This window comes from Corythoichthys intestinalis, chromosome 7 (assembly GCF_030265065.1).
Source record: "Corythoichthys intestinalis isolate RoL2023-P3 chromosome 7, ASM3026506v1, whole genome shotgun sequence".
Taxonomy (NCBI): domain Eukaryota; kingdom Metazoa; phylum Chordata; class Actinopteri; order Syngnathiformes; family Syngnathidae; genus Corythoichthys; species Corythoichthys intestinalis.
The window spans coordinates 5,153,813-5,174,677 of NC_080401.1; the positions used below are offsets into that span (position 1 = coordinate 5,153,813).

The window sequence follows — 20,865 nt, forward strand, 5'->3', positions numbered from 1 at the left end:
TTTTGAACTAAGCAAGAGCACACAGAAAAGAGATATGAAGAGCTGTGCGGCATTTTCGAAAGCCGTTTTACAGGCAGACTCACTCAGCGAGTGTCGTCTCCTGTTCTCACGTGTCCGCCCAAGAAGCTCCATTTTCGGCTTGGGATCGTCACAACAACTGCCCTCACCTAAGGTTCTCCCTTGGCCGGCGAGAATGCACTTTTTTTCGGGCTGTTTGCCTTTTGGCTTTGACTTTTAATACAGTGGGAGATGAGGAAAGACCACAGTTTACTGTGTCTAAAAATGATTATAGCGGACAGCCGGAAGCCAAATCAATTAAAACGCCACCCGGTGGGGCTCACGTGCTGCTGGATGCGGTAGGGCATGCTTGGGTTGGGGGTCCTGGTGCCGGGATTGGCGATGGGGCGGCGTAGGGTTGGTCGCCAACGGGCTTACATTCATAAGAGATTCACATGATTACTGGGTTCTAAATCACAGAACTGATTTGTGTATACTCTCTTTCAATCACTTAGCTTATAGACCCCCCACCCCACCCCGTCCCCCTTTTTCACTGGCCAATAGGCCCCCACATGGTGTAAACAGGAAATACATCTCGCTGACGATGGCACTAGCATATTAATAATTAGTCTAGATGTTCTATGTATTTCTTGTTGTTTGTGTATGTGTTTCTTTTCTTTCTTCTCTTGTGTTGCTTTTCTTCTGTCCCCCATAATCCCTTCCTGTTCGCTGCTTTGTCATAATAAAAAGGTATTTTGAATGATCACAATGGGAGTATATAAGACTCTCAATGCGAAACATTAAAACTGTTCAGACAACCCAGGCACTTAGACTTCCATTCCCTGTGTCAAACAGCTGAACAGGACAGGTTAAAAAAAACGCCACTTAATGACATTAGACCCCAATCTCATTGATAAGCTTTTCAGCAAAAACGTGCCAAATATTACCAACAATCGTCCCACTTTGTCAGTGTTATGTTAGTAAACCAGTGAGGATTGTTAGCATCCTCAGTGCAAAATAACCCCACACCATTGCAAAAGAGGTGATACTGTGAGCAGCAAAAATAAAAACTGTCCTTCTGTCCAAAGACACTCTTTTTTTCTTCTTTTCAGTTTTGTTTTTTCGGTCAAATTTTTTGGCATATTGTCCTCATGAGTTAATGTTTCAAATCAATTTGAATTTGTTATTATTTACTGATTTTATTACATTTTATTTTTCAGTATCAAATTGTCAAAAATGTACCTTGAGTGTATTTTTACAGTTTGGATGTGACTTTTTTTTAATTCAGGCAAATTGATGCACGTTAAGTCTTTTCTGTTACAAACAAAACAATGATAATAAAGTTATACTTTATTATAAGTTGATCTATGTTACTTTTTTTTCTTTAATAAAAAAAAAAGTAAATCAAAATGTAAAAAAGGACACGATGTTAGGCAGAGGCGTACTTATAATAGGAAATTTATAGACAAATAATACTATTTACAGTGGCGGCAGAGAGTTTGGGGGGGCGCGAAACATTTACGTCTTCCTTGGGGGGGGGGGGGGGGGGGGCGTAACAGAAAATAATTGAGAAGCACTGGTTTAATCAAATTCTGTGCAGTTTGTTAGTTATTTGTTATTGCAGGGCTCCGGAGTGGCGAAGCTAGTACAAGTCAATGGTGCTTGCTTAGCACGCCATTAAAAAAACATGCATGCATATTAAAATGCCATTAATACAGGTAATGAATGGAGGAAAGAAAATGGAAAGTATTACCTGAAAGCGTCCAAGGTTCCTCTGAGATGGTGCACTCACTTTGACATTTGTAGGAAGAACATTCCCTTTAAAAAATGACAAAGGAACATACAGTAATTAACATCCATCAGTTAATCCTATTTCTTCTTTTTTTTGTTTGTTTTTTTATTCTTTCAGGGTCAAGACTCAGGAGCAGAAATCTAAGAAGAGAAGCCCATACATCTCTTTCACTAGCCACTTCATCCGGTTCTTTTGGAAGAAACCTGAAACAGTTCGAGGCCTAATCAGTAGGGTTGGGAATCTCTGGCATGAAGCCGATTTGATATGTATCTAGATACACAGGTTACGATTCGATTCAAACACGATATATTTTTAAGGCCGACCGATTCGATACAGTTTAAGAACGATACGGTTTGATACAGAGTGAAAACGATACGATAGTAAACATTTGTTGTTTGTGTTCGTACAGTATTTTAAAAAAGACCACATTTCTAATAGCAAAATTAAACAACAAAATTTCATACCAATCTTGTTTTTTTTTTTTTTATGGAAAAAAAAAAAAAAAAAAAAATATATATATATATATATATATATATATATATATATATAAGGCTTACTATATGACCGTCATTTTGTTGGATGGGATTGATAATAAAATAAAACTCCAGTGACAGACAACAATAAAGTGCAGTAATTCAATTACTGTATTTCCTGGTGTTTCGAACACAAGAGGTAAGTAATTTAAGTGCAAACTTTCAACGTAAACATCTTACAAACAAAAAATATTAATTATATGCAGCAGCTCTAGAAAAAAATAATTAAACCTGCAATGTTATCATAAACAAATAATAAATTATGCTTCACCACTGGTATAATCGGGGGAATAAAAACATGGCATTTTAGACAGACAGGTCAATAATCATTACTTTAACCTTATGCACAGCAGAGTCTTTCACTTATGCCTGTGCTTCCACATTTTTTTACTCCTCATCACTGTCCATATCTTTTTTGAAGAGCAGATTTTTTCTTGAGGAATATCAACTAATCCACATGTTAATGTTTAAGTAGACTGCGTTTCATGGGAAAAAAATATCTCCAGAGGGTCGTGCTGCCAGTTATTTTGCAGGGTTAGAAACTCACGATCTCTGTACCGCTCCACACTTTACGCTAGCTATGTCCCATGCGAACAGATTTGGCTGCCTTCCTCACTTCAAATTCAGACTTTTGTTGTTCCTGGGTGCGTTGAAAATCAATCGTTGCAGGTCGCTGGCGTCGGTGCTCAAACTGTCCATTGTTTTAGCATGTTGCTTCGTTGCCACTACTAATTTCGTTTTCGTTTTGGGCTATGAAGAAAACGCTACGCAGCGTGCGTTACAGTGGTTTTGTTAGCTCTCGCGTTGTTATGACACGCCCGTGACGATCGGGTAATGACGGCGACTAGTAGCGGTTCTGCCGAAATTCATTGGAAGTTGTGCGTGTGGTCTCAATCTAAGTGCGCTGTGTGGTGAATGACACAAGCGCAGCATGTGAAGCTAAATGATCATCCCATTAAGCAATGCATTGAACTAGGCATTAGAAGCCGATTCTTGTGCTCGTGATAGCCGAATTCTATCTCTACTATCGGTTCATTGAATATTTAATGGCTAATTACTGTCGAATGGTAAGTTTACTATCGATACAGCTGTATCTCTCACCTGTAAAACCGGATAGCCAGTCGTATCGGTTTATCGTTCTCAAGCTTACTAATCAGAGAGTCTCTCCAGAGTTATGGGTCTTTCAATGGCATCCTCCAGCTAGGGCGTATCCATAACATCTTACCGGGGACTGTCCACTAGACATCCTATTGAGAAATCTGGCTCCTCTCAAAAAAACAGCAACTTTATGCTGAGCACCTCCTGGATGACCAAGCTTATTTCTCTGGAGAGCCCTGATATCATGCAGAGAAACTTTCGTCTTCTTTGTTCATGAGCCACAGATCGTGATCATAGATGATCTTCAGAAGGTTCATTGGTCTTTCTGTTTAGCTCATTTACCAGACAGACAGATACTGAGCAAAGGCGTAGGTTTGGTTTCAACATTGGTAGGGACGATATAACAACATAACTTGCATGTAGACTTTTTACTAGGGATGGGACATTATTAACAGACCTAACAGATTGGGTGAATGGGGGTCAGGGCAACATTTCTCACAAATATGAACCTAATTAATTGAAAGGCTAAATGGTCAAAGCAAATTAAATCTCTAATGACTTATATAAACTTTCATATGTAGTGGTTCAGGTGAAACACTGATTCAAACCGCTGTTTTCGAAACCTACCAAAGAAACATTTTGAAAACGTATAACTCAAGAATATGTGTCTGCATTTTATGAGCAAATTTAATATAAATAATAATATTTGAACATAACTTACATTAACATACACAATAAAGACAACAATCTTGTTTATGATCTCTTAACTGTCCAGGAATGTATTTAAAAAAAAAAAAAAAAAAAAATGTCTTAAGAACACTCAACATTGTTTGTCTAAATAAATAACTTAAATATAACGGAAAAAACAAATATAAATGGAGCCTTCCTTCAGGTAAAACACAAATGCTTTCGTCCACTAGCACAGCCAAACTCATCAAATCATCAAGAGGGCCTATGATCGATTAAATGCGATATTATGGCCAAATTAAAAAACAATCAGTAAAATTACCTGAAGTAAAAAATGAAAAGCCATTTTGACATTTTTAAAAATTTTGTTGGTGAACCATTTCAGACATTACAGCAAACCGGCATATCAAAAAGGTGTTGATGTTTTTATCCGCTTCAATCAGTTTGATTGGATTGATTGGCCATAGGTATTTTAAAGTAGATTGTAAATTGTTCTCACATGTGATAACCTGTGCAAGACTATGTCGTAAAAGTAATCATTTATTTTATTCAAGTATGATACGTAAAAATCGCAAATTGAATCGAATTCCTAATATTTGTCATAAATTCTGCAATTTGGGGTTTTCACATCATTGGGAAGCCCTAGTTTGGAGTGTGATCCCAGTAGTTGTTGTTTTTCTGTTTAAGAGTCAACCAGTGCAACTCCTAAACATCTAGACATTTTAGAGCCTCATAATGATGTCACACCAAGAACAAGCTGCAGATTTTTGCTGTCTGTTAGCATGCTAAACAGAGGCTTTCTCACCTCTTGTTGCCGTGTGACCGTTCTGTCATTCTGTCAGCATGTACTAGCTAGCGCAGCCCTAGAAAGTTAAAAATGATCATCAATTCTGCTAAAAATGTCACAACAAGAATTTAAGAATGCAACTCTCAACTATGCACGGCAGCCCAGGCTCCTTTTCTGTTAGCGAAATGATAATCCACACCCTGTGAAGCACTCTGTCTAACCTTCTTAGCACCCAACTCTCTTGGTCCCTCCAACAAGTGGCGAGCCCATTAAAAGATTTGATTAAAGCATTTAACCTGACCTTCCTGGACGTGACATTTTTTTTACTACTGACCAGACAAGATGCCCTTCACAATGCCAAAAGCCATGTTTCCTGCGCCAATGAAGCCAATCCGAAACGTAGGGTAAGTCTCAGATTCCTCTTTAATCTGCAAGTTAGATAAGAGAGGGAGCATTAAAAAAAACCTCATCAGGTCTGAGCACCCTTTTCTGGGTTAAAGAAATCAACAATCTAAAAATCAGAAACAAATAGGAACAATTTCTTAATCACTTTCATTTTTTTCTGCTGGTTCCATAATTATCACACAGACACATTGAATCATTATCTATTTTCAAGAAATAGGTTTTAGGTAGACTTGTCCGATAATTACTTTTTAACCGATCCCCCGATATTGTCCAACAAAAACAATCTGATACCGATATCAAACAGATACCGACATATGCGGTCGTGGAATTAAGATAATATGGCTAATTGTATTGTCATGTCCTACAGGATGCGTCACTAATGATAAATGTAACAACTTTAAGGTTTTTCAAATAAACATTTTGTGAAAAATATGAGAACAACTTCAACTGCAGTTATGGAAAAGTGCCTATCTTGCACCATTATATTTATTGTTGAAATAAAAAAAGTGCAAACATCTGTTTTTTAGGATCAAGCGTAAAGTGCCAATATGGCACTTATTCTGTCCTCAGAGTGTGTGTGGCTACACAAATCGACAGATAGCGAACAAATCAGGCACTAAAGAGAATTCAGACGCTGAAGTAAAGTTGAATCGGCTTTCTCTTGACAAGAGCACTGATATTTTTTGTAAAACTAAAAACAAAACATTGTGTCAATAATATGAAATAAAGTCACAAATAAAACAAAGTACATACCCCGTGTCAATTTGAATAGCAACTGGTATTACAGCTTGCCAGCAATGAAATAATCTAACCACATTTTACCACAAATGAAAACAAAATGAAATATACACATATACAATATGCTACACAACGCTCATGAATATAAAATAAATGAAGAATATAACTTACAAGCGATGATTGTATAATGCACGAACAACGTGGTGAGATGGCAAGAACTGCTAGGGTACACTTGCTGCAGACATTAGCTCGTCCATTTAGCTCTGTATTCGTAATGAGCTCGCATTGACATATGATGACATCAGCAGAAAGTGCTGGAACATTTCAAAAAAAGTGCCAGCAGGGGATGTCAAAACACCAGAAACACAGGCAGGCAATAAGTCGACATGACAGCACTGCCATATGCATATTGGCCCAAAACCGATGTTGATATTATCCGAGATCATTTAAAGATGCTTTTATCGCCCGATATCAGACAGCTCTAGTTTGACTTTTTCTTGAGTCAAATCTAATATGTAGAATGAAGTGGAGAAATATGACAACTAGTGTAGCCCAAAGTAACAGAAAAATCTACTTGAATAAAAAGTATGGCATGGTAAAACTACTCTTACAAGCTTATTTTTCTCAAAAACTTAATCAAGTTACTTCCCACCTCTGGCGATCTCACAATTTCTTCTTCATGATAGAGCGATTCCATATTTTTTCCCCTCTGGTTGATCTGAAAAAAGAAATAACTGTTATTGATTAGCACATATTTTGTTCCCGAGATTTCTTTTAGTGTTTCTTAAAGCCATAAAGTTTCCATTAAAATGACTTTAAAAATCATCATGTGAATCATCTCAAAATGTATTTCCATTATCATTTTTTTAGGGCAGTCTGGAGGCCTGCCTCAATTTATAATGCAAGGCATCGAACGTGCTGAACTAACAATGATTACTAGAAAACACAACACCTCCCAAGGCTCTCATTTAAAATTGTGCCAATAGTGACCTGCAAACAATCTTATGATAAATTGCGCCACTAAACGCAAGACCACAACTCTTGACATCAAGAGGTTTGTTGACAATCCCATTTGTATAACACGCTCTCATATTGCTATTGCGTTCTAATTGAAATAGTTTTGACTACTAAACCACCAAAGGAATATACCGTATATGTGCATATACACTCAAAAATATATAATCTTTTGGTGCAAACTAGTAACTACATTAGGCATCATTTGCAGCTCATCTTGTTACAGCAACACTAGGTAACTTTTAAACCTTTATTAGATATTTTCATAACATTTGTGTGATATGTCGACTGACAACAAGTTGAATGACTCTTATCTTTTGAGAGGGTCTGTATCGCTTTCACCAGCACTAATTAACTTTGAGGAAGGTGGCAGGAACCCTGCCGCACAAAAAAAAAAAAAAAAAAAAAAAAAAAAAAAAAAAAAAAAAAAAAAAAAAAAAAAAAAAAAACTAAAAATGTGCTGACTGCCTTACGCCATATGTCACTTTCCCCCTTTCATTATAAAGACAGAAGTGGATGTGAACGCTTTCGCGCGAATTCTGCAAGCGAAAAGAGACAAGGTTAAAATAAAAGGACACTCAAGAATAAACATAAGCCCGGCTTGTACTTGCTGGCGTGAACCCCCCACCCTCCAACCAAACTCATTAGCGGTGTGGGAATGCGGTACAAATCAAATATTTCTCATTGTCAACAACGTCATATGATATTGTTTAGCCACAACTGGATTTATTACCTCATTACTAGTCATCATTCACACTGCAGCTGGAAACAGAAATGCCATGTAATCCATCTGCAGGCGACTGGGTAATTAGGATTTTATGACGAAGTGCGCAGGTCCTCATAAGAAACGCAGTCTTCCTTAAGGCAAAACACTACCGCTTTTGTCGACCTGCGTCGCTAACATCGACCAAAACTAAAAAGTTACCTAGTGTTGCTTTAAAGTCAGCAATGTTCTTGTCACAATTTTTCAACTTCGGGACTTAATAGGTTGTTTTACACCAGCTGCTCTTTTTCTTAATGTATGTATGTTCATTAGACCGGGACAGTATTGTCTTGGACATCAAATAAAAAAATGTTACTATTTTAAAAATGTAAATGTTTTTCTATTTTTACTCTGTAACAAAGTATTTCGCATTAACGATGTCACTTTGTATTGAATAACTGGTTTGAATCAGTTACTATTTTTTATTAATCATCCCTAAATTAGATCATGGCCTTTGAAGAGAGATATAAATTCGATTGTTTTTCAAAATATTCACACTCCTACTGAATACTGTTATAAATGAGTCAAAAAAGTGACTAAAATTTTCACACATTTTAAACATTGCCGCTAAATGTGACAAAATGTTGCCGATATTTTAATCATATGCTGCTTTACAGGTGGCGCACCATATGTGAAAGTGCTATATACATAATCATACGGGTTGACAGAACACCCGATTTAATCTTCTGATCGCCTGCAGCTACTTCATTCATTTTTGGCGGTCATTTCAGTAGGAATTAAACAAAAACAACAACATTATCAGGCTTCCGGCGATCGACATAACATTAATAGTGAACCATCTCACTAGCTAAATCCTCCAAACATGAAGAACAATCAAAGTACATGTATGTAAAATACGGAAGTTATTGACACAAGCTACGTGATGCAACACAAGATATTCACACAAGATGTAGCATGTGAGCCATGCAACGTATTCGTTTCAGATGGCCGTCTTCTATCACGCTTACCATATTTCTTGCATTGATCCATCAATGTTATAGGTGCCCAACATCATTTTAAATGCATTAGAAATTGCTGTGGCTTCATATTGCATAATTCAACAGGACAGGCCTCAATGTGCTCGAGCGGCCTACAAAATTCCGGGTACTCCATGACAGAGAACGGCCAGCCATCTAATTCCAGAACTTTTCGGGTACTGCCTTTCTATGGGCGGATATTTGTGCCATTAGAAACTGATTCAGAAATGAACATTTACAGATGATCACATACTGGGGCATCTAAAAGGACAATGCCAACTTCATGAGGGTATTCCAATGGTTTTATTTACAACCAGAAGCACAGAGCACTACTACTGTAACGCCGTGGCCGACGCCAACAAAATGAAAAGAACACAACAACAGTTTAAGAGAATGCTTGCTATGCTAAAGTTAATGCTAATGCTACGAGTTTCATGTGTAGCATGAGTGATGGTCACTCAACAGCACAGACCTTTAAAGACTAAAGCAACACAACTGCATATTCTCTTGTCAAGATAAGAAAACAAATCTTTCAATGTATTTAAAAAAAAAAAAAAAAGCAAGTCTCGAGTGCAGCCTGGCTTGAAGAACATAATTGTTCATGCATCTCTGGTTGTAAATGAGTTAAACCAGTCACCGGTGAAGGTCAAGGAAGGGACACATCACATCATGAGTGACTCGGCCAAAACACTGCTACGATGCAGACAAACTAACTCCACGTACAATAAGAAAATGTCACACTTTGTGAAAATATGACAGAGACTATAGCGCATTTTCATCTCGTCAGGCAAAAACTGTTCTTCGTCTCATGTTTTATTCTCCCAAGACATGTTTTTAGCTCGTTACAGTCTTGTCATATTCATGAATACAGTTAGGCCCGATAATATTTGGACAGACACATAATTTTCATAAGTTGGGCTCTACATTCAAACACATTGGCCTTGAAATAAAATATCTAGACCGGAATTGAAGTGCAGACTGTAATGTTTAATTCAAGTGGTCAAACAACAACATTTGACTGAAAATTAAGGAATTGTATACATTTTCTTAGAAAAACATCACATTTCAGGGGCTCAAAAGTAATTGGACAATAACGGATAGTCTAAACAAAAAAGCTTATAGTCAATATTTTGTTGCAAATCCTTTGGAGGCAATCACTGCCTGAAGTCTGGAACTCGTGGACATCACCAAACGCTGAGTTTACTCCTCCTTGATGCTTTGCCAGGCCTTTACAGCAGCAGCCTTGAGTTGTTGTTGTTTGTGGGTCTTTCCGCCTTAAGCCTAGTCTTGAGCAGGTGAAAGGCATGCTCAATTGGGTTAAGGTCTGGAGATTGACTTGCCCATTGCAGAATTTTCCACATCTTTGCCCTAATAAACTCCTGGGTTGCTTTTGCTGTATGCTTTGGGTCATTGTCCATCTGCACTGTGAAGCGCCGTCCAATTAACTCCGCAGCATTTGGCTGAATCTGAGCAGAAATTATATCCCTGTACACTTCAGAATTAATCACTCTACTTTTTTCTGTTGTAATGTCATCAACAAACACAAGTGACCCAGTGCCCTTGGAAGCCATGCATGCCAATGCCCTTAAACTGCCTCCCCCGTGTTTCACAGATGATGTGGTGTGCTTTGGCTCATGTGCAGTTCCCTTTTTTCTCCAAACCTTCTTCCTATCATTCAGGTACAGGTTTATCTTTGTTTCATCTATCCATAGAACACTTTGCCAGAAGTGGGCTGGCTCGTTGAGATGTTTTTTGGCAAAGTCAAGTGTGGCCTGTCTGTTCTTGGGACTGATGAATGGCTTGCACCTTGTTGGGAACCCTCTGTATTTACTTTCATTCAGTCTTCTCTTTATTGTAGAATTAGAGACAGATACACCCTCTTCCTGGAGAGTGTTCTTCACTTCTGTAGATGTTGTAAATGGATTTTTCTTTACCATGGAGAGTATTCGGCGATCATCCATCACTGTTGTCTTCAGTGGACGTCCAGGCCTTTTGGAATTGTCAACCTCACCAGTGCCTTCCTTTTTTCTTAGAGTGTGCCAAACTGTTGACTGGCTTCTCCAAGCGTTTCAGCTATCTCTCTTATGGATTTCTTGTGTTTTCTCAGTCTCAGGATCTTCTGCTTCACCTCCATTGTGAGCTCCTTTGAACGCATGATGTGTGGTCACAACAACAGCTTCCAAATGCAAAACGACACACCTGGAATCAACTCCAGACCTTTTCAATACTTAACTGATGACAGGTTACTGAGGGAGAAGCCTTCTGAGTCAATTATAGCCCTCAGAGTCAATTGTCCAATTACTCTTCGTCCCTTGAAAAAGGTGTATAAAGAGTGTAAAGGGCTATAATTCCTAAACCCCTATTCCGATTTGGATATGGAAAGTCTTAAATTGCAGCTGAGATTGTGGACTTTAAACCCATATTGATTATATTATTGTATTTCGTAATGTGTTTTTGTGAACAGCTAAAATAACAAAACTTGTGTAACTGCCCAAATATTATCGGGCCTAACTGTATAATTGTTCAATGGGGAAATATTTTCATTATCATCACTGTTGACGAAAACAACACAGGTGAGAGAGAAGGTTTCCCAGCATTGTACTTACCCACGGGCACTCAAGCAAGGCATGTGATTTGCTCCCAGCGTGAGATTGACCAATGAGGGTACCACTGGTGGATTTATCCCGTGAGCTGGCTGGCTGCACTTCCTTCACAGTAGAAGGAGAGTGAAATTATTAGACATAATTCAGGAAGGGCGTAGCTATGCAGCCGTAGCATGCCATTACGGTTTGAGTAAATCATCAGTGTGCAACATAAAAATCATGAAAAAGGCTTTGAAATCTTTTTAGTCAAATCTGATACTGAAGAGAACATTGCCCTAACTGCGCCTATGAGAAAATCCAAATCACACTTCCTCCAACTTTCGTTACTATTTCATCCTTATAATATGATGTACAAAAGCGTGTAATCAGGCATAAAATGTGTTTCAGTCACTTAATATTTAGCATTTACGTGCTCACGGAGGGCGTGTGTCACATGATCAAAGACAACCGTGCCGATTGGCCAAGAGGATACCTCCGTTACCTGCTATCAATTGCTTTTCCCGAGGTACTCGTACACATGCCACAAAAAAATTGAATTTTTTGAGACTTGAATTTGTCAAATTTACACCAAGGTGAATTTTAAAATATAATATTCATATTCAATTTTTAATGCAATGATTCAATTCAAATGATACAATTTCAAATTACATTGCAGCAGTACCTCAATATACGGAATTAATTTATTCAAGAGTGGCTTTCGTATCATGATTTGTTTCGTGCAATGAATCACATTTTATATGTAAATTGCTTAATTCGTTACTAGCGCTACTAAAACACATTAAATTTCATAATAAGGGTAAAGCCAAAATGAAATAAGAGCCAAATACATTTGAATCATTCAATAAACCTAACCTAACCGTTAATACCTGTGATGTAAATAGGGTTGCCAACTCCCTGGAAAAAAAATAAATAAATAATAAGGGAAAATGGTAAAATCTAAATTAATTAGGTTCATATTTGAGTGATATAAGCACATGGAAAAACAATCATTTATAAGGGTGTAATGGTTCACGTTGATGTATTGAACCATTTCAGTTTTGTATGCTCAGTTCAGTTCACTCGGGTATTGTTTCGAGTTTTTAATGCATCCCCCCCCCCCCCGAAAATGTATTACCGTAATAGTGCGAGCAGAGCGTTGCGTGCGGAACCAAAGTCCTGTGGGAATTTCGGCATGGATGCCTTAAGTGTCGGACACTCAGGGCTCTTAAAAATTTAGACTTTACAGCCTGTAAAGTACTGTAAATTACAGGCATGACAAATGCTACCGAGAGGCTTGAGATAAAACACGGTCTTACTTCACTACTGTTGGGCTGGCCCGTCTCGAGTGGCAGTGGGCACGGAGACGGAATGGACAAAGGCAAGTGAATAAAACCATAGTTATGTAGGCCTGTCGCGATAACAAATTTTAGTGTGCGATAATTTATCTCATAAATTATTGCGAGATGCGATATTATTGCGCCCCCCCCCATTTTTTTTTTTAAACCAACTTACAATAACAGTGAGAATACAGTATATATTAATAGATCAAGTACACACATTTAAACGCGATATTTACTCTTAAATTCAAAAATACTTTTTAAGAAATCACAACTAAAAACAATAGACCATGCCTCGTAAGTAAAAGACAACAATATTAATAATAAGAATAATCGCACAGAATAAATAAAATGTGTTTTTCAAGAAAAGATAAAATTGTACTTAATAACTTAAGCATTTAGGCAAATGAAAAAATTTTCCCCCTCATAGCTTCTGCTATGGTGTTCCATAGGGATGCAACGATACGGTGAGGTCACGGTTTGGTACGATTTCCGATACGGGGGGCACGATTTTCTATTCGATTCAATATATTTAATGCTCTGAAAAAAAAATAACAATTGTATTTTTTGTTTCTTTTTTATTGTGTGTGCTAACGAGCAAAAATTAAATTGCCACCATATAAACATGCATTTTAGTCATTATATTTATGTGCTTACTTCTTACTGATCTGAAGAAATTTTGTATAAAAGTGCTGAGAACAATCTTTACCGTTTGTAAAGTGAGGCGGGGCACACTGTTGATTGCTATAGCTCTCCTAGCAGCTAGGTTTACTACATGAGCAAGACATCCTATTTGTGGTCGGACTCCATCTGTGTCAGGTACTGAATTAACAATATTTGCAGCATTATCTATCGCCACTGGTATGGATTGATTTGGCCTTCTTAACTTCCATTCAGTCATGGTGGTTTATAATTCATCAAAGTAGTATATGGACTACGTGTCCCATAATCACTCTGGGCTCACGTAGCCAATGACACGGGACGTAGCACATCTAGTTTGCCATTTCATGATATTTAGTGTGTGTGTGTGTGCGCGCATAAAAAAGTTGGCAAACGCCATAGTCACGTCTGCTCATTACTGCACAACACCAGCATATGACAATCGACTTTCATAAACAGGACAAGTTTGAAGCACAGCACTCTTAATTTGCCACTCAATGTTCATCATGTCAGCTTTCCTTTGTCAAAGCCAGGTTGTTCGTAGCAGCCAAGTCAGTAACAATGTTTTGGCAGACTTTGTTGTAAATATCCGGTGTTGTGCCGAAAAATAGCCGCCCTGCGTGAAAGGCCACCCCTGACGGGAGCACCCACACGTAACACCGGCACGCCGGACATGGTCCGCAGTCAATGATATAATGGGAACGATTGGCTCGGCGGCATTTTTTTTTTTTTTGCCGGACCTGGAACGAAGATGCATTTTGCGTAGTAGGTAACAAGGAATCCGTACTTTTAACAGCATGTCTGTCGCACGCACATGCATGCGAGGCGATAAATCGCAGCGGAAAAATTACCACCTTCATTTTTATTTATCGTGCGATAAATGGAATTATTGCATATTGCGACAGGCTTATAGTTATGTCAACAATTTCCACACCGTTATGTTAACCCACTTAAAACGGCACAATACGACAATGAATGTTGAATCTACATGTAAGAAAGCTATCAACAGCACAAAACGTCATCGGCTGCTCCCTTCCTCTCGTCTACCATCTACAACGGTGCCTAGAAAAGGCAAGAAGCGTCATAAAACTATACATTATACAGACCCCAGCTTCCACCTCTTTAACCAAGTTACCCAATGGCAGGTACTACAGGGCCATAGCAGCCAAATGAAACAGACTGAGAGACGGTTTATTTCCAAGAGCTGTCACAATACGGAACACAAGTTTGAACTGAAATGTAACTGTCATTGAACTGCTAATGCCACAACATTAGTCATGTCCCATGCATCTCACTGAGTAATATGTTCTCAGATTCTTATGTTCTCTTCTCTCTTTCTGTCTCACTCTGGGCAATGCATTATCTGGGTAATGTAGATGCAATATTTCCAGTTACGTTATGGCATGTTTACACTGTTACATCAATATCTATATAAACTGTCATTTTCACCATCATATCAGGTTTACATCCTTGTATGAGTACTGTAAATTGTCACATATGTACTGTTACGTTACGTTCTATTTACGTTCTATTATATTATACTATACCAGAGGTCACGGAACCGCGGACCTCGGTCCGGATCCGGACCCCCAAGCCATCTGGACCGGATCTCAAGCTGTCCGGACTAATACACGTTGCAACAACAAAAATCTTTTTTTTTTGCGGGTTTGCAGAGCGGAGGTGGGCAACAAACAAAAACCTTAGCGGTGACGCGCGTGAGCCAGCCAATGGGAGTGAAGCATTTGAAAGTTATTTTTAGAACAGCATGTCTCGCACTCGCTTTCCAGACTCCGCGGAGTGACAGCCAAAAACAGCCGAATTAAGTTGGAGGAAGAGGCGAAAAGGTACGGCAAATGGCGTGCTCAAAACTACGCAAGATTGATGCAGAAATCAGAGTGTTTAAGGAGGAGTAGACCAACACATTCTTGTACATTTTACCTGGCGGCAGCACAAGACCGCTATGCCTCAGAGACGGTGTTCTGCCAAAATCTGCTACATCGGCTAAACGTCCTACATTAGTTGAATTTGACACCCAAAGTACTACCGTGCGCGCTAAACTTGTTTTGTTTGGATGCATACAGGCAGAACGTACTAAAAATGCCGTAAGAAAATACTTAAATGCAGTTGTACCAAATAAGGACGGTTTAAATACGCTACGTGACTAATGTGGTCAACTGCTTCAAAGCTAACATAAAAAACCACCATGGTTAAAAGTACGAGAGGGTAATACATGCAAAAAGTATTTTTGAGACAATGAAAAGGTTCTAAAAAAACTAAATAAAAACAAAAATAGTGAGTACTCGCCGCTTCTGACCGATGTGCGCATGCGTGCGGATGCTTGCGCGAGCCCGCTGAGCGTTGTGTAGACGTTTCGCCGCGTATAAATGGCCGAGCAACGGTAGCGCTTGTAAAAAGCAGCAATTTGAAAAGGCACTATGAGACGAAGCACGCAGCTTTTTCGCAAAGTTTCCCTATGAACTCTGCCATCCGTTCTCAAAAAATAGCGGAATTAAGGGCTCAATATGATCACTTTATTATTTATTACTAATTAATTATTATTAAATATTATTTATTACTTACTATAAATTTATTTTTTATATTTTATTTACATTTTTGAATGTTGTAATTATCAGCATGTCCACGTAAAGATACATTTGTATTTTTTGGAAAAAAAGAAGCATTAAAAAAATTTCCGGACCCGAGATTGTTGTAATTGTTTAATTTCAGACCCAGAGGATTTTTAACTCATGACCCCTGTACTATACTATATCACTACTTGCTGCTTGTCACTTATTCCCAATCTGTGTACACCTGTGTTTTTTATATTAACCTTACTCTACTTTTGATTTATGTTGTGCAAGTTATGGCAAAGCTTTAAATCTCGTACTTTGTACAATGACAGTAAAGACTCTCTTTTCCATTGTCCCCGCCATATGTGCTTTCTGCAGAATCTACGGCTACGTTCACCTCTCTACCAAAAAACTAAACTTGGATGATTACATTTGTTGTGTTCAGGTTGTTGCTGTTGAGGATTCAAAGCTTACAGTTTTGTTTGTTCAATCACAGTTTTAAGATTTAATAATTGCTACAATTGTCTATATTTTAATTTTATGAACTCAGGAGTGTATTTATTTGAAATATCACCCAAAGGGGTCATAATTATTTATTTGCATAAATTCTTGTTTACATTATTAAAAATAAAAGAATTTAAAAGTTTTTTGTGCATTTTGTGCAACCCTTTGAACCGAACCGAAATTACATTTTATTTTACCGTGACACCCCTAGTAATAACCAGCAAATATTTATTTTTCAATTTAAAATAGCATATTTTAACCCTTAAGTCCTGAGAATTCCTTTACTTTAATAAAAAAAATTTTTTAACACGTTCTGGTATCTTGCTTGGTATCATTTTTCTTAGCGCAACCTCATTTATATGAACTGTTATTATTACTCTATAGCCTATTAAATTACTATATATGGTCAATAAATACACGAAAACAATCAAATTCTGACTTAAATAGTATGCGTACAGAAGTGAAAGACGTACACATCCCAAGAACATGAGTGCTCTCTAGTGTCTAAAGTGTACATATGCACGGATGAAGGCATTTTCTTCAAAATTCATCAAATTATAACAATTATATCTCCAGTTTTCTGTGGTTGATCAGTGCCAAATAAAAACTGGGAGAGTTTGAAGTCCTCACTTTTGAATTCCCTATGTGATTTTAAAAAAAATATTTTTTAAGGGCGTTTTAAAAGACACCACGTGATTGATCATGCAGGCTTGATCACAGGACTCGCAAGGGTCAATATACAAAGCAGAACATTATGTGCAGTAAACAAACTGCAGAAAATAATAACTTTTATGCAGCATTACTTTTTTCGTCCATGTTTCTCTTTTGTATCGTCATGACCGAGCAACAGTACCTCAACCAATGAGATGTGCGGGATTTTGTATAGTTATCGTGATACCCGTATGCTAATTGATCACAAAGAAGGAGGGGTGGAAGAATACGTTTGCCTTCATATTCTTAAAAAGAAACCTACCAGTATCTGTTCGTTCTACTAATCAGTAGACGGAAGGGCATAGGTTTGGTCTCAACATTGGTAGGGAAGATATTACCGTAATGCACATAATGCAAACAATGATCCAAATAAGGAATGACTAGGTTGACTTCGTTGTTCCTTGTGGAGGCTGGCCTGACCGCAGTAGTTTTGGCAGTTAGCAAGTTTAATGTTATGCTAACCAGGTCGGACTTTCAGAAGCAAAATTAGAGTTAGTGATGTTTCCCCCACCTCCAAAACATTGACGTCTTTTTACATGAACTACAGTGGCTGCTGCAAGCCGAAAAAAAACTTTTTATTATCCCTCCTCTCCAAAGGAGGTGGCATGTTGTCGACATGAATCTGTCGGGTTGTGTGAGTGGCGGGACGGAGGGCTTCAAGTCATCAGCCAACCAAACATTCGCTTGAGCGGGGAAAAAAATGGACCGGCACATTCAGCAAGTGAAAAGGGATAAATGTAAGTCTGAAGATAATGAAAATAACTCACTTAATAAAGATAGGGTCTATTCTATCCTTACAAAATATGTAAGACAGTCTAAATTACCTATATATTAGAACTCTTTATATGATGAAATAAGGTTGCATAAAAGTTGGTGGGGACAATTTGAGCATCCTGAGAAGTTACTAGTCTTATGTCCCTACCGTCTCTATGCAAACCTACGTCCTTGAGTAGACGTGCAACAATTAATTGATTAATCAACAACTATTTTGATAACCAATTGATCGCTTAGGACCTTCACCTTAAACTTGTCTAAATTCTAGAAATTATAACATACTTATAAGTAATTATAACATAATTATAATAATAATTATAATTAGAATTATAATAACTTCTCAGTTGTAAATATCAGATTTCTTCATTATATTTTTGTTAAGTCAAAGTAGGACGTGAACACTAATCTGCTTTTACTTTGGAAAACAACAATTCACATTTTTGCCAATTTTCAGACATCTTACTGTCCAAACAAGCTTCTTAATAAGGCTGCAACAACTAATTGATTAAAGTGATTAATAGATTAGTTGCCAACGAATTTGATAATCGATACAAGTCAGAAAGCTATAATAAAATATTATTTTTGAATGAACTAGTCATCCATTTAGTCTTCATTGTTACTTACAGCACGCCTAATACAACTTTGAGGTAAATTGTGAAGTGAAAAAGTGACATTTGTCCGATTAATCGATTATGAAAATAATTGTTGGTTGCAGCCGTACTAATCAAGAGAGTATTTTAGAGTTTCATGATAATACAGGACAAAGCACATCGCTTGTAAACTGAATACTGGACGCGTTCTTTTGTTTTTTAATACGGGACGATTCCGTTTTTCTAGAGAAGGTTGGCAACCCTTGATGCAGACAATAGATAATGCAAAAAAAGGGAACAAAAATATATAAATGTGGAACCATGTCGTACCGCCGGATGGATGCCAGTCCGTTTCTTGAATTTTTCAAGCCACCCACGTGAAGCCTTGAATTTTGGGGGTGCATGCCACGATGTCCCTTCGCCCGCATCGTGCACGAGATGATCGAAAATGGCGCTGGCCTTGAGGCAGACTGCCGTGTCGATGATCTTGTCACCGGCGATTTTCTTTTCCTTAATCCAGACTAGAAGACGTCTCTCCATCTCATCATGAAACTGACTCCTCTTGCTTGAAAGGATAGTCACGCCCTTAGAAGGTCTTGCTGCTTTGATGGCGTCCTTCATTTTCACAATAGTGCTTATCGTAGACGTATTTCGGCCGTACTTCCTCGCGATAACACTCAATCGTATGCCATCCTCATACTTCTTTATTATCTCCAGCTTCGTTTCCATAGAAAGCATCCTCTTCTTTCCTCGGACAACAGCAACATTCCTGGGAGCCATGTCTATAAACTAAACAATAACGAAAGCCGAAACAAAATACTGTACCAATGCTGTACTGGCGAGATAGCAAAAAATGGCCTATAGGAGAGCAGAATCATGATACTGACTGAGCATGATGGGAAATATTCTCAATTTTTGACCAATAGCGCAGCACGATCTTGTGGCGCGACTTTTAAATTTTCGACGAGCGGGAATGATCCATTACAGTATTATTATCTTTTGTAGGACGGAATATTATGGCCCCCCCCCAAAAATAAAAATAATTAGGAGTAAGAGTACAATATTAAAATCGTGCTATTAGTACGAGAAATTTTGTATTACACTATTACTTACGGCTAATGTAGCTTTACTACTTTACGTAGAGCTTCGCCGCCCACGTTAAAATCAACAATATCGAGCGCATCTCGTGAGGCCGTTTTAGAATCAGTTTTAACAAATGAGGACATCGTTAATCTTCTGGCTCATCTACAACAAATTATAACCAACAGAAGTATATATAATACTTCGTCGTGCCCCCCAGCTCAAGATAGTTTACGTAGTTTTACGTACGTGACGTAATCTTGAATTGGAACGTGCATCTCCTGTTTTTTTTGTTTTGTTTTTAGAATCGGTGTCATAAATAAGGAAATCATTAATATTTTGGCTCATCTACATCAAATTAGAATCAATATAATGATTTACACTAATAATTGTTTTTGCTTTTTCAATTTCTGTTTCTGTGTTTTCTTATGTCATTTTTCTGTTGATTTGTGTGATATGGACACCCCGTGTGACTCCTGAATAAAGATCATATATATACAATTCGTCGTAGCTCCCAGTAAAGGTAAGATAATGTACGTATATATATTCTTCTTCTTTTCGGCTTTTCCCTCCAGGGGTCGCCACAGAGAAGTAATTGACTCCATCTAAGCCAGTACTTCTCAAATAGTGGGGCGCGCCCCCCTGGGGGGGGGCGCAGAGCGATGCCAGGGAGGGCGCATGTGACCTCGGGGAACATGTTTTTTTTTTGTTTTGTTTTTTGCCGTACTGGAATAAAGTGTACTTGCACATCCACTCAGTAGGTGGTAGTGGCGCTCTCATTTTCAGAGTGCGCGCAGTATTTTTGAACTAAGGAAGAGCACTCAGCACACACAGACATGAAGAGCAGTGTGCCACCGCCGTTTTCGAAAGCCGTTTTCCGACCGGACTCACTCACGCAGCGACCCACTGTCTTGTCCGGTTCTCACGTCGCCGCCCGAGAAGTGCCATTTTCGGCTTGGGATCGTCACGACGACCGCCCTCACCTACGGTTCTTCCTCGGCCGCCGTGAATGCACTTTTTTCGTGCCGTTTGCCTTTTAGCTTTGACTTTTAATACAGTGGGTGATGATGAAAGACCACTGTTTACTGTGTCTAAAAATAATTATAGCAGACAGCCAGAAGCCAAATCAATTAAGACGCCACTTAATGACATTAGACCCCAATCTCATTGTTAAGCCGCTTGATTTTTTCAGTGAAAACGTGCCGAATATTGCCAACAATCGTCCTGCTTTGTCAGTGTTATAACAGTAAACTAGTGAGCATTGTT

General features: G+C 38.2%; 1 protein-coding gene across 3 annotated transcripts in view; it reads right to left on the reverse strand.

Annotated features, from left to right (window-relative positions):
* The window catches only part of pycr3 (pyrroline-5-carboxylate reductase 3), a 30,477-nt gene that overhangs the window by 5,959 nt on the left and 3,653 nt on the right, over nucleotides 1–20,865 (reverse strand). The window contains exons 2-6 of one of the 3 annotated variants that reach the window (XM_057841976.1): nucleotides 18,850–19,308; nucleotides 11,398–11,499; nucleotides 6,690–6,755; nucleotides 5,229–5,322; nucleotides 1,751–1,815 (exon numbers count right to left, since the gene is read on the reverse strand). In XM_057841976.1, coding sequence (XP_057697959.1) covers nucleotides 1,751–1,815; nucleotides 5,229–5,322; nucleotides 6,690–6,755; nucleotides 11,398–11,499; nucleotides 18,850–19,299 — 777 coding nt within the window. In that variant the 5' untranslated portion in view covers nucleotides 19,300–19,308. Of the gene's footprint in view, nucleotides 1–1,750; nucleotides 1,816–5,228; nucleotides 5,323–6,689; nucleotides 6,756–11,397; nucleotides 11,500–12,689; nucleotides 12,735–18,849; nucleotides 19,309–20,865 lie in introns of those variants that run through there. The other 2 variants (XM_057841978.1, XM_057841977.1) reach the window with 2 other exon arrangements.